Source organism: Podarcis bocagei (genome assembly GCF_964188305.1).
Source record: "Podarcis bocagei genome assembly, chromosome: 10".
NCBI lineage: Eukaryota > Metazoa > Chordata > Lepidosauria > Squamata > Lacertidae > Podarcis > Podarcis bocagei.
Window position 1 is genome coordinate 36,603,219 of NC_138135.1, and position 15,654 is coordinate 36,618,872.

The 15,654-nt window shown below is 42.6% G+C and overlaps 3 protein-coding genes across 13 annotated transcripts; 1 reads left to right on the plus strand and 2 right to left on the minus strand.

Moving 5' to 3' along the window:
* The first annotated feature begins 462 nt into the window (after positions 1-462).
* LOC308595386 (uncharacterized protein C12orf60) lies at positions 463-7,852 on the plus strand. 5 transcript variants are annotated; one of them, XM_081209438.1, is made up of 3 exons: positions 535-553; positions 4,742-4,806; positions 6,943-7,852. In XM_081209438.1, exon 3 carries the CDS (start codon positions 6,965-6,967, stop codon positions 7,757-7,759), a length of 795 nt encoding a protein of 264 aa, XP_081065564.1. In that variant the 5' UTR covers positions 535-553; positions 4,742-4,806; positions 6,943-6,964; the 3' UTR covers positions 7,760-7,852. The 5 variants fall into 5 exon arrangements, with proteins under 5 accessions (XP_081065565.1, XP_081065566.1, XP_081065564.1 ...); XM_081209437.1 differs by lacking the exon at positions 535-553 and adding an exon at positions 3,321-3,459; XM_081209439.1 differs by lacking the exon at positions 4,742-4,806 and having other exon boundaries at positions 463-553.
* On the minus strand, positions 979-6,936 carry SMCO3 (single-pass membrane protein with coiled-coil domains 3). Of its 7 annotated transcripts, XM_081209429.1 has the most exons (4): positions 5,415-6,936; positions 3,704-4,210; positions 3,040-3,181; positions 979-2,255 (listed from the first exon to the last, which is right to left on the minus strand). In XM_081209429.1, the coding sequence occupies exon 4, from the start codon at positions 2,239-2,241 to the stop codon at positions 1,531-1,533; it is 711 nt and encodes a 236-aa protein (XP_081065555.1). In that variant the 5' UTR covers positions 2,242-2,255; positions 3,040-3,181; positions 3,704-4,210; positions 5,415-6,936; the 3' UTR covers positions 979-1,530. The 7 variants fall into 7 exon arrangements, with proteins under 7 accessions (XP_081065555.1, XP_081065556.1, XP_081065559.1 ...); XM_081209430.1 differs by lacking the exon at positions 3,704-4,210; XM_081209433.1 differs by lacking the exon at positions 5,415-6,936 and having other exon boundaries at positions 979-2,242; positions 3,704-4,356.
* Positions 7,853-9,082: 1,230 nt separating the features above from the next.
* LOC308595387 (osteocalcin-like) lies at positions 9,083-14,407 on the minus strand. Its single transcript, XM_081209441.1, has 4 exons — positions 14,020-14,407; positions 13,315-13,338; positions 11,226-11,298; positions 9,083-10,412 (listed from the first exon to the last, which is right to left on the minus strand). The coding sequence occupies exons 1-4, from the start codon at positions 14,084-14,086 to the stop codon at positions 10,286-10,288; spliced, it is 291 nt and encodes a 96-aa protein (XP_081065567.1). The 5' UTR covers positions 14,087-14,407; the 3' UTR covers positions 9,083-10,285.
* Positions 14,408-15,654: the final 1,247 nt, after the last annotated feature.

Sequence of the window (15,654 nt, forward strand, 5' to 3'; positions counted from 1 at the left end):
GAACTCTCTGTCAACAAAATCTGTCACTTTCAACAAACATGTCCCTCCAGTATCGGTGGCAATAGATTCAGAATAAGCAAAAGAAAGTATGTGTTCTCTTCACACAGCAGATTATGATCTGTGGGAGATAAGTGCTTCCTTCTTCCCACCGTGTGGGCATCTTTTGCAGATGACTTCAGTGCCTGGCAACAGATAATATCCCCTTGAAAAATGGCCTTCTTGTGTTTTTTGTTGAAAATATTGTACCTTGAGACTGAAATTAACAAGCATGATGATAAAGTCTAAGCTATGGGAGCTGGGCATGTACAGCCTAGAAAAAGAACTTTGAATTTTGGTCTGCATCATTTTAATGTAATGTGTTTCATGTTTTCTGGCTCCTCTGCTTGAGCCTATGATGTCATTGTCACATTCTTTGTATCATGTAAGACTACCCACCTCACAGCCTCTGTGATGTCACCATATTTACAGCAACTGATAGTCCTACACCAAGATGAAGTGCCCTTGCCTTGTCCTTCTCCATCGGACTTTTTCTTCATAATAAGCTGAATGGCAGGTTTGGTCGGGACTTCTTAATATCTACCGTATTTTAATTGTATTCCTACTAGGATGTTTTGTTTCACGGTGGTTCACCAGTCCAAAAGTGTATGAGGCAGATGTGCATACTAATATAGTCAAATTTGCTTTTACTAAAATGTTCCCACCAAAGCTCAGTTAATAATAAGAAAGTAAGACAAAGAAAGGAAAGGAAGTTATAAGGCAGGAAAAATACCAAGAGATGACAAAGCCATGACTTTAATAATGGAACTGATTTGGCAAGCTTGCTCTTATATATTCTATCCCCCACCACCCACCCAGCCACCCAGGACCACAGGTTGGGGCACAGGGTACCATTAGACTGACCCCACCTCCAACTCATGACAATGTTTTCTTATTGGCCCCATGTTATTCCTGTAACATGCACAGATAGAATAGAAGAAAAAACACAGGTAAATGCATTTATTTGAGAAAACACATATTCAGTTATATATTGTGCTATTTCAAATTTTATTTCATAATATGCAAAACTCAATAACGCAATGCATGTTTTCAATACTTTCCACATTACCAAGCTTGATTCACATGGAAAAGGATGAACTGCATAACTACATCTTGATTTCTAGTATGCAATTGTTGTACAGTGGATTTGTGTATGCTTTTTCTACAAATCCCCACTGAAAGGGAGGAGACATTAGGATTGCAATCAAAGGCTACAATCCCAACCCCACTTATCCAGAAGGAATCCCCACTGAGTTCAACGGGACTTAACTCCTGAGTAAACATGGTTAAGTTTGTGCTGTTAGAGCATTCACTCATGTCACATACCTGCAGAAACCTACACCTTTCAGTTACTGCTTATCTACAAGGGTCTTTTGTCTTTAACAGGTTATTCACCACCAAACTCTTTATTTCTGTGTTGCTAATTGCAAAAACGAACAAGCCGTATTAAAAAGGAAAGTTCTTATCAGTCATACTAGAATACGTTTTGTGTAATCACCAGTGTGTAGGAACATCCCCAGATATTCCTAATTTAGCTTTGTCTTTCACCATTGCACTGACTTCTGTAATGGCACAATGATAAATCTGCGAGGCTTCCTTAAATTCTGCCAGATGCTGCTCATAGCTCTCAATGCATGCTACAAGGTGATCTCTTTCCACTGCTCCCAATATAGCATGAAGAATTATGTTGATACCCAGCCCCAGAGCACTAATGGCAATGCCTCCTAGAACAGATAACCCAATCTGAGCAAGTAGAGCAACTAGTTTGTTAACAGTAACAGTTACAATATTCGAACACACCAATTTCACAGCTACTATACCTGCAGATGCAGTAGCCTCTCCAAGAATAACAGATACAATCCTGTAAGCTATTGCAATTCTTTCCAACTCGGGCTCTTTGATATCATAAAGCTTTCGGTAGATCAGTGGCTCTAGCTTTTCCTTTATTTCTTTATCAAACTTCCATACCTCTTGCTGAATATCAGTCATGGCTCGGATGATGATGTCACAGTTCTCTTTGATGGTGCCGCCCTCTTCCATTTTAACGTGCGCAATCTTGGCTCCCAGATGTTCATTCAGTGCTCCAATTAGTTCATCGGTAGCCTTAAAATTCAGCTGCATGCAGTCAAGCAGTTCCTGGTGCAGGGCAATCACATCCTGGCGTCTTTGTGGATTGTTTGGGTAGAGAAGGTCACTGAGGCTCATTCTGCAAAGATGAGCTGATAATGGAAGAGGAAAGTAGTTCTGCTGTAAGCATTAGGAATTGTGGTTAGGGATGATAAACTCAAGGAGCAGATGTACAATAAAAATACTTGTAAATAAAATATAAAACAGGAAGCCAACTCAAAATTATTAAAGTAATGTGCATGTCATTGCTACTTCGGTTGATTCTTTTTACTTTTTCTATTTTAAGTGTTATCATCTTTGCACTGGTCTTAAGACCTGTTTCCCCCCCACCAGCATTTCTTTTAAAATTGGGAGGGTAGAAGGTGTTATTGGTCTGCTTTTGCTGTTGGCTTTGATTGTACTTTAGTAATTACTAATGATAAAGTTAACAAAAATCAAATCAGTGACCATAATCTCCTTTAGCAGAACACAAGTCAATTCTGTAGCAGACTGATGAAGAAGAGAAAGGCAAAAGGGTCCTTCCATGGAGGGGGGGGGTCCAGTTGCGGACGACTCTGGGGTTGTGGCGCTCATCTCGCTTTACTGGCCAAGGGAGCCGGCGTACAGCTTCTGGGTCAGGTGGCCAGCATGACCAAGCCACTTTTGGCGAACCAGAGCAGTGCACGGAAACGCCATTTACCTTCCCGCTGGAGCGGTACCTATTTATCTACTTGCACTTTGAGGTGCTTTCATACTGTTAGGTTGGCAGGAGCAGGGATCAAGCAATGGGAGCTCACCCCGCCGCGGGGATTCGAACTGCCGACCTTCCGATCGGCAAGCCCTAGGCTCTGTAGTTTAACCCACAGCGGCACCCCCATCCCTCCAATGCAGACTTACTTCCTACATTAATCCCAAGTGTCCTGTGTTCTTCAGTTCTTCTTCATGGATTCTTGTTTCATCACAACCACACACCACCACCCCCTGGGCAGATTTCGCACTTGGTCACACATAGGCATGTTGTTGGGTTTTTTGTTTTATTCTGAAAGAGGAAGATAATATTTATTATTTGGCAATATGTGTCTACAAGAATTCCCTTGCAGAGCTAGAGGCACCAATAGGCGGCCCAAGACACCATTTGGTATGTTGTCTACATTTTCACCATGCGGGAGCTTCATCTGCTGCCAGTGGGGAAATTCAGGGCTGAAGTGGCAGAAACAGAAGAGCTCCCCCTGAGATGACTACAGTGGCTGCCTCAAGTCTGTTCTCATTTGTGCTGGGCAGCACCAAGTTGCTGGCCGGTAATCGGAGAATGACAAGGTACAGGGCAGTTTTTAAGCATTTGCTAAGGCAGCCACATTTAGCCCTAGCCTACCAAGGTCCAAGAGGTTTTATCCCTTTACTGCTAGAGTGAAAATGTTTTGACATCATTTTTGAATTGTTGTAAACCACTGTGATACATTTTTTAAAATGGTACACTAGTATATAAATATTTTTTAGAAATAAATAAATGACTAGATTCCCAGCAAGTGGACACAAGTAGGCAAATTAAATGGAAACTCACCCCTTCTTGTCAGCTGCGAGGACTCTGCCAATTTCACCATCAAAGGAGATTTGTCTTCTTAGCTGAATGCTGAGTTCAGTTAATAACCATCAATAAATATCTAAATCCTTATTATCAGTTTCCCACCACCTCAGTACCCATCAGCATCATGCCTTCTCAACTGCACCCATACAATACAAATTGTTTATAAAGTTCTCATCTCACATGTAGCCGAGACACAATTAGCTTAAGGGTTTGTGCAGAGCACCATCCTATTTTGGGCTCTGCCTGTTGATCGTAGGTGAATGCTGACTCCTACTTCTGTTGCAGCATCCTGGCCTTGCAATGCTAGCTCAGCATTAGGGGGTCACAAGGCCACAGTCATTGTGCCACTAACTTACTTAGTAGGCAGAAACTCATAGAATCAGTCTGCAAGTCCACCGAGAATATTTTTCAGAAGCTGTCAAAATGTGAATTCAGCAGGGATTTCTAACTCATGATGCATTTCTGATGTTGAGCAAGACCAAACTACAGAATAAATGAAACACACTTTTTAAAAAAGCGTCCTTAAGCTGGCACATTTATTTTGAGCCTACAGTGGAGGGGCTCACAGCATTAACGCCCCAAGCAGCAGCCTTAGATTCAAGCAGAAAACAAGCACCTCTCTCTCTCTCTCTCTCTCCTCTCTCTCTCTCTCTCTCTCTCTCTCTCTCTCTCTCTCTCTCTCTGTGTGTGTGTGTGTGTGTGTGTGTCTGTCTCTCTCTCTCTCTCTCTCTCTCTCTCTCTCTCTCTCTCTCTCTCTTTGTTTCTCTGGCTTTTGCCTACTTCTTGCTTCCAGCACACACATTCCTAAACTTGGACTTTTGTCTTTATAACTACCAGCCCAAACTGTTCCTTTAAAGCTTTCTGTTTGCAAGTTCAGCACATTTTATTGCTTCTTTGGTCAACAGGGCTGGCGGATTAGTGCTGAAATGTTTATTTAGTGAGCTTCCGTTCCACAGGAGGTGAGGGTGCTAAATTGATGGGCTTTTCCCATTTTGTTTTCTCTTTCCATTATAGCAAAATAGTAAACAGAAAGCTTTCAGGAAGCAATAACAAGAAACTTTGCTGAATGGCACTTTCATGTGAGTAGATCTTGGTTGTGGAGAAGGGCATTGTTAGTTAAAATAACACTGTATAACATGCTACACAGGATCTCCATTTCAATTCCATTGACATCTGATTGTGGAAAAGAAACGGCCTCAGCAGCACTAGAGGCCTCCACTGTGAAAACAACCCCCATTTTCATCTGCTGACATGCAGAATGGCTGGCATGCAGGAATGCATTTCAATATTAAACCAAAGGCCAGATTCAGGGCTGGGGCTGTTTCCAGTCTGTTCAAAGTAAAAAAAAAAATCACAGGGAGTTTAGTTGCTGAGAGCGCAATCCACAGGACAGGGAAGGTATGCAGGCAGTGGCAGATTGGTGCCGTGGTTTGAGATCACAAGCCTTTCCTGGCATTCCTTCAGGCCTTCATTGCTACTTGATCTTTTCCAAAACCCTTTTCCCATTATCAGTTCATTACACCTCTCCCCATCCCTATATTGGCCATCTAATAGAGGTGACTCCCCACTTACGTAGGGATTACGTTCCGGGCCTCCACACACATTTGTGAAATGCACGGAAGTGGGGAGCCTCATCGGAGCAGAGAACTGGGGTCATTTAAGAGGCATCTGAAATACAGTACCGTACCTTTTTCGTTTACACTGTACCTTTGCCTCCAGATTGCCAGAAAGGACAGGGAACAGTGCCTCTGAGCCCGCTGCAATACAGTTTCCTGCCCAACAGCTGTGGAGCAGGGTAGCAGGCAATAGTAAGAGCTCTCGTGCGCCGTTTTGGAGCCCATAAATTCTTTTTTTAAAAACACACACACATTAAAAACCTTTATTTGGACTTTTGGCTCACTGACATCCTCTTCAGGCTCTGGGGAGGGGCTCCTAACAAACCACAAGGACTCTCCAGCTCTCTCCTGCCATTTCCAGGTTTGAATTGATTGATTGATTGATTGATTGATTGATTGATTGATCTCCCAGTGCTGCGCATATATGAGGTTGTTTGTGAGTGGATTGTGCATAAGTGGGGGGATTTCTCTATACAAGCTAAGTCTTTTAGGCATACTGTTGGCAGCTGACACTAAAGAAACGTTTAAACAGTAGTTGTACTAAGTAATACTGAGGTGAGCAAGAGGAGCAGAGCAGAAGCTAAAGTAGACACGGAAGCAGTCAACCAGCAGTTCAACATTTTATACAACTATATATTCCAATAAAATATATTCCATGGGCTCCAAATATAGAAATAGGTTTTCAGAAATATTTTATGTACCTATTAGTAGCTGTATAATAATAGATTTTGCTTCACTTGACTTTTTAAATTAAGTAAGTGCTGTTCATGAGATTTTTGGAGATACATGGCTGACATAACAGCTTTTAAAAAATATTTTTAATTAGATTTTACATAACATATTTCAATTTAAACATATCATTCACCTTCATATTTTGGATTCTCAGAATCCCCTGACTTCCCACCATCCTTTTCTGGTTTTCGTTGTCAATCCCTATTTCTTTCAGCTTATCCTTTTTTTCCTAATTTGTTAAAAATATTATTAATTGTTTTTCCATTGTATTTTGTATATTATAAACATTACTCTATAGATTTCCCCCATTCTTTCTTAAACTTCTTCTCATCCTGGTCTCTGATTGTCCCGGTCAATTTCACCATTTCAGCATAGTCCATCATCTTCATCAGCCACTCTTCTCTGGTTGAAACTTCATCCTCTTTCCATTTCTGGACCAGTAGTGTTCTCGCTGCTGTCATCGAGTACATGAAAATTCTTTTCTGCTCTCTCGGAATCTCTGTACCTAAGATACCTAATAGAAAAGCCTCTGATTTTCCCCACAAACGTTATTTTAAACATTTTCTTCAGTTCATTATATATCCTTTCCCAGAATGCTTTTGTTACTTTGCACATCCACCAAATATGGTAGAACATGCCTTCTTTCTCTTTACATTTCCAACATACATTAGAAGCTGTTCTATACATCTTTGCTAATTTTACTGGTGTTAAGTACCATCTATACAACATTTTCATATAGTTTTCCTTCAACAAACAGCACGCTGGTAAATTTCAAATCTCCCTTCCATAATTTTTCCCAAGACAAAAGTTGAATATAACAGCTTTGTTGACTTTCTTCTGCTGAGCATACTTTGGTTTGTATTTCAGTGTGATATCTCCCTTTTTGGAAATGCTGGGCAGGTTCGGTGCACAGAAGGGTGAGGAAAGGCTACTCAATGCCAGCCGCAACTTATATGACTGTGTCTACATGTTTGTTTCTTCCACCAACATCGCCTTCCGGATGCTCAACCAGTTTCTGGGAACTGACCTAGCCATCATTACAGTAAGGGAAAACCTGAGCATCAAGGAAAACCTTCAGCTTCTGATGAGTGCTCTGAAAGAGATGCAGGAAAAAGTGGAGGCCAAAGATCAGGATATCAAGCAAAAAGTCGGCCTTCCACTGTATTCCAGTATTGTGTTGCCTTCCACCTCCACAAATGAAAAAATCAAGCTGATAAAGGACCTTTATGGGAAATATAAGGGAGTTATTGACAATATCAGCGGTCCTGTTTCAGCAGCGCTACTGAAAAATGGCAATCTCCCCGAGATACTAGACGCCGCCATTCGGGATTTAACAAGCAATCCTGTTCTCTCTCTCAGAGTGGGTGACCTTCTCATGACTAATGAAGAAATTGCCAAAGTGCTTTCAGACGCCTGCCCCACCTCATCCCATGCAGCAGCTGCAGCAATAGCAACAGCCACACGAACAAGGACTCAGAGCCAACCAGTCATTACCACGGCTTTCTCACTTACTAACTTCATGCGGGTAGCTTTTAAAGGACAGCCACCTAGTAAAACGGTTGAATTAGCGGCAAGCACCCTCGAAGACGCTGTGAAGATCTTGAAGCCAGCTTGCGAAAAATTCCAAAGGACTGTGAAGACAGCTGAAGAGTATATCACATTGATAGTTGATAAGTTGCAGTGAACCAGAAGCTGATTGCCCAGCTGGTAGAAAACCGCTTCTGTTTACATGGCAGGGAAGTTGCGCAAATAATAAAGACAGTTTCTGATTACGGCATCTGCACTTCCTTCCGCAGCATTTTTAATGTAAATATTTGAGCACTGCATTAAGATGGACAAACTAGGTACACTTAAGCTTTTCTAGATTGTAGTACTCAAAAGAGGCACAAGCTTAGATTTCTAGTTTAGCAATCTAAACTAGGTACAACTAGGTCAATATGTAAATAGCTAAATATCTGAAGAAAACTGCAGCTAAAAAAAAAAACTTGTACAAAATACTTTTATGAAACATGTTTTAGATTTGTACATAGCCTTTTCCAGTACAGTGGTACCTCGGTTTATGAACTTAATCTGTTCCGAAAGTCCGTTCTTAAACCAAAACCATTCTTAAAACGAGGCGCGGTTTCCCTAATGAGGCCTCCTGCCGCCGGTGCCCTTCCACTGTTCGGATTCCGTTCTTAGACTGATGTAAAGTTCACAACCAGGACACTACTTCTGGTTTTGCAGAGTTCACAAACCGAATCATTTTGAAACAGGACTGTTCTTAAACCGAGGTACCACTGTAACATCAGTGTCAGTCAGAAAGAAATGTAGGGGTGCACATAAGTGGGGGACAAAGGTGCCAGCTCCTGGGGGTGAGGCACTTTCGGGGGGCAATGTGTTTTAGGGGGTGGGGCCCCTCAATATTCAGAGGGCGTTCGGCTCCGTCCCTCGTTCTTTGTGACATCTCAGCCATGACGTCAGGACATTGTGTCAGGCCTCCTGGAACATCTTGAGAAGATCACATCTCTAGTGGAGTTTATTCAGCCCCAAAACAGATCACCCTTGTGAACCCTTCCAACTCCCTTCTGTGATTCTCTAATTAGTTAGACAGGACTTACCCTTGTGGAAGCCATGCTGGTTCTTCTTCAGTAAGGCTTATCCTTCTATATGGCATAAGTGAGTTTCCTGGGTTCCTAGATATAATCTAAACCAGCAATCTATACTAGTTCCATTCTTTGAAGTGATCCTAAGGAATGAAAGGCATCAAAAACACTGCGCTAACATGCTTTAGGATAAATTTCTGCTGGGCAGTGTGAAGTATGGAATGAAGATTATCCAGTACTCCAAGAAAGCAAGGGGACACTAGTACTCTTACCAGGGCAGTTGCATATAGGAATACTTGAGAAAAATGATGTCCACAAATTCTGATAGGAACTGATCTACTGTGCACCTCCTGTACTGATATGTGAACGAGAAGGTACTTTAGCCATTGGATTTTGCATTCCTCCAAATGACGTGACATAGCTTGTGCTTCAAAAATTTATTAAAATTCATATTTTGAGAGGGAACATGCTTAGAAATACACATTTAAATATGTATTTGCATACAATCCTTTTGGTGCAATTTTTTTAAAAAAATGCAGATTAATGTGAAAGCAGAACAGAATTGACTGATGACGAGTGAACACATATGAATGTGACATGGACCAGAAATAGACTGATTCATTATTCATCCATACTCATAATTGCCTTTTAATTAAGCGATGATTTCACTGGTGCCTTGAAAAGCAACTTGAGTATTAGAAATTGCTGCTCAGCATAGGTGAGTAACGAACTGCAACTTTCAGATAAAAGAGATGCCTCGATAGATATCATCACTATCTAACATACATTGATTGGAATGTAATGAACATTAAGGCAATTAATCTACTTGTTTCAGAAATTCTACATTGAACGCTAGCAAGTGGCAGTCATGTTGTGCAAAGGAAAACTAAAATATAACGTCTTGGGAAACGTGCTCCTAAATTTCCTGCCAAGCTCTCCAAAACAGCTTGAATTAGAAATTGCAGGAGACCGCTCCAACTCTAAAATTTTATCTTCATTTTGGGCTGCTACCTTATTCATTAACCAAAATCACCATATGATGGCAGCAGAACAGCAACAATGAATCAGGTAACCGAAAAATTTAGTTTTACATCAGTCTTCTCAAGGATAAAAAGTACCAGGGATGGACATTTAACCAGTGGTTCCAAGTCCTAATCAAACACATGCAGTGCTTTGGGGGGGGGCAGGGGTACGCATACCCCTAAACATTTTGTGAATCTTTGTACTTTGTACAGTGATAAATTTTGACAGGGCACCATGCTGAAGATGCTTCAAGGTGTTCACAAGGAAAGCCAGCCCCAGAAATGATTGTCAGCTTGGTAGACTTTTGTGCTTACTAACCAATTTATCCTTGCTTGCCCCCACCCCCTTAGCATGGAATGCTGGTTACTTTCCAACAAGTGTTGGCATTTGATTATTCCTAGACATGCTCCTTGCAAAGAGAAGCCTCTAACTGCTTGTGATTTCCTGTCTGGAAAGTGGAAAGATTGTTATTAGGTTTTGCTAGCGAAGGGAAACCAGTCCGATTGCCCTGTGCTCCTTCTGCCCACCCCTCCCCCCTCCCAATTGCTTTTAATCTCAGCCTCTGTCCCAGCCAGGTGAGAACAGGAGATGCCCCCTCTTCTTCAGTTTCCAAAGAAATAGCGGTAGGCTGTCTGGAATCCCACTACTTCCGAGTAGTAGTCGCAGAGGGGGTGGCTTTCACACTGCTCTTGCTTCATCTCCATTGGGGTTTTGAACCTTTCATAGTACCTGGAGAACAGAGGGAGGAAGAAGCCACACACATGAGGCGTTCCCTCGTGCAAATTCTTTGGTTCAGGCTGCATAGCATGAAGCCAGTTTTCCGAGAACCCAGTTCATTACTGGGCACTCCATTTAACTGTCTCCACAATGTACAGTGGTACCTCAGGTTAAGTACTTAATTTGTTCTGGAAGTCCGTACTTAACCTGAAACTGTTCTTAACCTGAAGCACCACTTTAGCTAATGGGGCCTCCCGCTGCCACTGTGCCGCCGGAGCACAATTTCTGTTCTCATCCTGAAGCAAAGTTCTTAACCAGAGATACTATTTTTGGGTTAGAGGAGTCTGTAACCTGAAGCATATGTAACCTGAGGTACCACTGTATACAGTTGGTGAATTAGGCTATGCACCAACCATACATTTAAAGCACATTCCCATAGACACACAAAAAAGAAACTGTAGTTTACCCCTCAGAGCTTCAAGTCTCTTGGGACTCTCCCCACACCACCACCCCTTTCCTGGGGCTTCTTGAAGAAAGAGGGGCCCACATGTTTTCTGTAAGAATCTGCTGCAGTCCCTTGTTAGTGAACCTGTGGTGTTGCATAGGCTCATATCTTGTCCCCGCCCCCCATGAACCATGCACATCTATTTTCCAAGTATTGTACCCAACAGAGGCATACAGTAAAACCCACTGAAATAAATGAACCTCAGTTAGTCAAGTCTATTGATTTCAGTTGGTCTACTCTTGAGTGTAACCTGGTTGGCTACAACCACAAATTAGTAATTGTAAACATCAATATTAAACCCAGAAGACTCTTACTCTTACCTTTCATAATATGGAGAAGACCTCTTCTGCCTTCTCACAAAGGCATTGGCGGTTTCTCGACCGATCTTAACCCCTGTCATGAACGCAGAATGTTGCAGAATGAGAATACAGAGAGTATTGAGTTCAAGGAGTCTCATTTTAGCCAGGCGGAAACACTCAAGGAGGGTGAGAAACAGGATCTGTGAGGAATGTGGCCTTGGAAAAAGAGGTGGGGCTGGGGAAGGCCATGTAGAGATACTTGGGGGGGGGGAGAGACATTAGGCCCCTGGACCTGAGGTTCCCTGCTCCTCTATAGGAATGCTCACTGGTCTTCAACTGGTGGGTCATGGCCTGATCCAAGGTGGGTCACAACAGGAGGACCACCACCATGCAAATTAATGGTGAAAGATTAAGAAATGGGTTCCCACATGCATGGGATAAAAGTGGGTCCTGGGTCTGAAAGAGGTTGAAGACACCTGCTCTAGATAACTCTGGGGTTTCATTTCAAATATCGCCGAGGACAAGCCCAAGAGATTCTGCTGCCTGAGGCAGAGCAGCAAATTCTGCCTTTCCTGCCTCAACTCATGCCATTTTGCACCCAAGATCAGTCAAGTTATTTTGGCACCTGAGGCAACCCCCCCCCAAAAAAAAACCCACCCCTCCCTGGTAGTATAATTGCAGCAATCATAAAGGAAACAACTAACAATTTGCTGCCCTTCCATGACACCCAAAACCAGCTGCCTGTGGTGGCCACCTCATTCTCCCAAATGGCAGGGCCGGCCCCAGAGCAGCCTTTGGCTGCCCATCCAGCTCATCATTTGTGCCACAATACCTCTCACACGTCTCAGGTAGTGGCTTATGAATGGAAGATTTCCCATCAGTTCTGGAAACGATGCTGTTAGTTGCCTATGAGTACTCATCATGAACCAGTAGTGCCCTTCTGCAGTTTTTGTGATCTTGCTATTATAGATTAGCAGGATATCATTTGGAATTTGCAAATTTCTCAAAGCCATTGGCCAATTTTTTCCGTTTAATTCAATGGTGCTTTGAGTTGTCTGTGGTTTCTTTCCTAAAACAGCAAAGAATCTTGCAGCAACTTCAACTTCAGGGCTCAAAAGACTAGCAGGCCTGGTGCAGCTGAAGTGCTTGTGGACGTTCATCAGGTGGTATCTGACAAAGCGGCTTCTAAGCCAGGAGAACTTATGTCACAGTCAGTCGCATCCACACACCATACGTTTAAAGCACATGAAAAGAATCCTGGGAATTGTACTTTGTTGAGAATGCTGGGAATTGTAGCTCCGTGAGGAGAAAACTACAATTCCCAGGAAACTTTGTGGGGAGACATGTGCTTTAAATGCATGGTCTGGATGTGACCAAAAAACATTTCTGCTGTTTTTGCTGCAGCAGACTAACATGGCAACCTTTCTCGAGGTTTATTTCTCAGTCTTTTAGCCAGACTAACAGGCAAGGAAGTATCCAGCTGCCTTGCTAACAGGGGGCTTATTCACTGGGGGAATAATCAGGAAATTGAGTTCATGCCAGGTATCTTATGGCACCTAATTTTTAAAATAAAAAAATAAATAAAATAAAATCACTTTAAGCGGTGCCAGAAAACACAGGCTTCCTTGTAAATGCCCTCCATTTTATTTGCCTCTCTGGGGAATGTGAGCCTCAAAGCAATATTATTCATCATACTCTGCCTCCATGTGTGAGGCCAGCAGGGACTTCAAGAGAGCCAGAAGAGGCTTTTCCCTAATGAACTTTTAGCAAACCTAGAAGGATGGAAAGGACAAGCCAAGATCCTGAGCTAGGAGTGGGGAACCTTTTCCAGTCCAGGGGCCACATTCTCTTCTGGGCAATCTTCCAGAGGCCACATCCCAGTGATGGGCAGAGCCAGAGGCAAAAGTGGGTGGAACAATAAATGCTAATTTTACTTTGCACCCTAGGCTCATTTCTACACACATTCACACATCCCTCTGCCCTCCAAATTCAGCTGCCCTTCAAATTTCACACTTCTCTGAATTTTGTAATGCAGTCCTCCAACCAAGTAATGTGTACAAAAAAGGACAGAGGTGCCCTTGAGAGTTATTCGCTCTCGTCAGTTTCTTACCTTCATCCAAGGGCCTGTTCATATCTGAAAAATATAGACCAGATGGTGTAAGACACCTGGCAGTCTTGTGGTCTTCCTCCTCCCTTCCTTTCCACCCCCATTTCCCCCATCAGTCAAATGTAAACTGAGGAAAATAACCCTTAACTCAGGCTTGCTTCTGTATTATCCAGGAATTATTCAAAGGGGAGGACTTACACACATGTCAGTGTTTATGGGTTGTCATATATGTATTTGAGCAATTTGTGAGTTATATACAAAGTGGCAAGGTAATTCCCAGTCCCCTCACTAAACTACATTTTCCAGGGTTCATGAGGGGTGAGGAAGCCATAACAGTGAAACTGGTATCAAACCAATATAAAGATACAATGTAAATTTGACAATCTTAATTGGAAGTCCACTTCACCCATTATTCTAGCACTGTGGTGGCCACACACAAAAACACCAAGCTATGTGAGCCCCTTTCTGCCTGCTTCAATGCTGTGGCTAATAAACTGGCCTGAACCTCAGTTTTATAAAAGTGGGACTTCCATGCAGACATGTTCCTGATGGCAACCACACTGCCAGGTTTAAAGTGGCTTTGAGGAAAGTGATTCTGTTCCTAAAATGTAAGACTGAAATAGGTTGTCCTCCTCTCCCCAGGACTCCGTCAGTTTTGAATGTTGATGAAAAAATCATGGCTAGGGGGTCTCATATATATTCCCTTACCTCCATCACAACAGAAGAGGGCTGTCAAGACCAGGGTTACAAACAGCAGCACCTGAAGATTCCCCATCTTCTCCTGTTTGCAGAAGGTCCTTTCTATGGCTCGATCTTCTCATGAAGGAAGCAGCAATTTATCAGGAGCTTTTGTCTTTCAGCCACAGCTTATATTCTGTGAGTCTCTTAAGTGGAGCAGGTCCCTGGCCAGGAAGTCGCTGACTCTCTGCCATTCTTATGTCCTGGTCCCAGTTCCAAACTTTCCATTTGGGTCAAACGACATCTGGTTCTGGCAGCCATTTGCACATCTGCCTGAGGCCAAAGGCTTGTGGCGTTTCCAGAGGACTTTCGAGACTCTCGCAAATTTCTTTTAAGGAAAAGCAAAGAATATAAAATAGCTGAATGACAAACATCCTGCTGGACGGGGAAAGCTATTCCAGCTGCGTTGAGGAAAGGCACCGGAAGATCCAAAGTATCTTCAGACAGGCAAGCCATCAGTTCCCAGAATTCTTTAGCACTGTTAAGGTGGTATGAGAGTGTTTTAAATGTAAGTGCGGGTGTGACATTTAGATTGTGAGCAAGAGGACAGGGAGTGTCTTAGAACCATTTTATTTTTATTTTTTTAGCTGCTCTAAGAGCCTTTTTGGCTAACAGGCAAGGTGTAGATGCCAGTAAAATAAACAATCAAACAAATAAATAATGAAGGCTCTGCACTAGCTTTTCAATCTTGATTTTCCCACAAGTCAGCATGCCCATGCCTTTGTTCTTTTGCAGCCTCCCTTGTTTGGAAAGCAGAAATCATCCACCATCTGATGCAATATTCTAGGACTGGACCAGCCAACTGGCAGCCTGCAAGCTACAGCTGTCCACCAAAGCAATATTATCTGACCTTTGATAAATCTAGTTAGGATGTAGTTTTAAAAAGTAGCTCACTTTCACTCATCTGGGGAAGAAAACTGTTTTCAAGTTGCATGAGAAGGAGAAATATTTAAACCCTTTGCTGCTGCAGGTGGATTTTGTATAGTTGCACATTCCTTTTTCAGGCAGATTAGCAGCCCAGGGATGGTTCATTGGTGCGCCAGGAAGTGGTCTCTTGAGAACTTTCAAGGAGTTGGAATGAGACAGCCACCAGAGCTTAGGGAAGGCGACATCGCTCCTCTTGTCATCGGGGAGCCAAGTGTCTCTTTGTGATGAAAAAGCAGTTTGTAATTTGGAAGTGACCCGAACGAGATGAGGGAATGTGAGAGTTGTGGCTTCCCCTGCCCATCTCCACTCTACTTATATATTTGTAAGTAAAATAAGCTATTAGAAACACAGTGTATATCTCCTGTGTTCTCTCATCAAAAGGAAACCCAGATTAAAACCCTGGAAACACATTATGGCTCAGAGAAGTCGGGAGCCTCTGACAGCGTGTGATGTCCCAGCTCTGACTGAGTGCATGTGCAGTACCCTAACTATAAGGTTCATACCACAAATAGGGAGCTGGTTCCAATTTTATTATGATTCATGAGAGAGCCAGTAAACTGGATCAGTGCCTAGGGAACAGAATTCCCCCCCCCCCAAATGAAGAAATTGGTTGCCTCTTTTCTATGATAAGTTGATAACAATTACTTATCTTTATTTTGAAATAGTTCTGATCTTTCC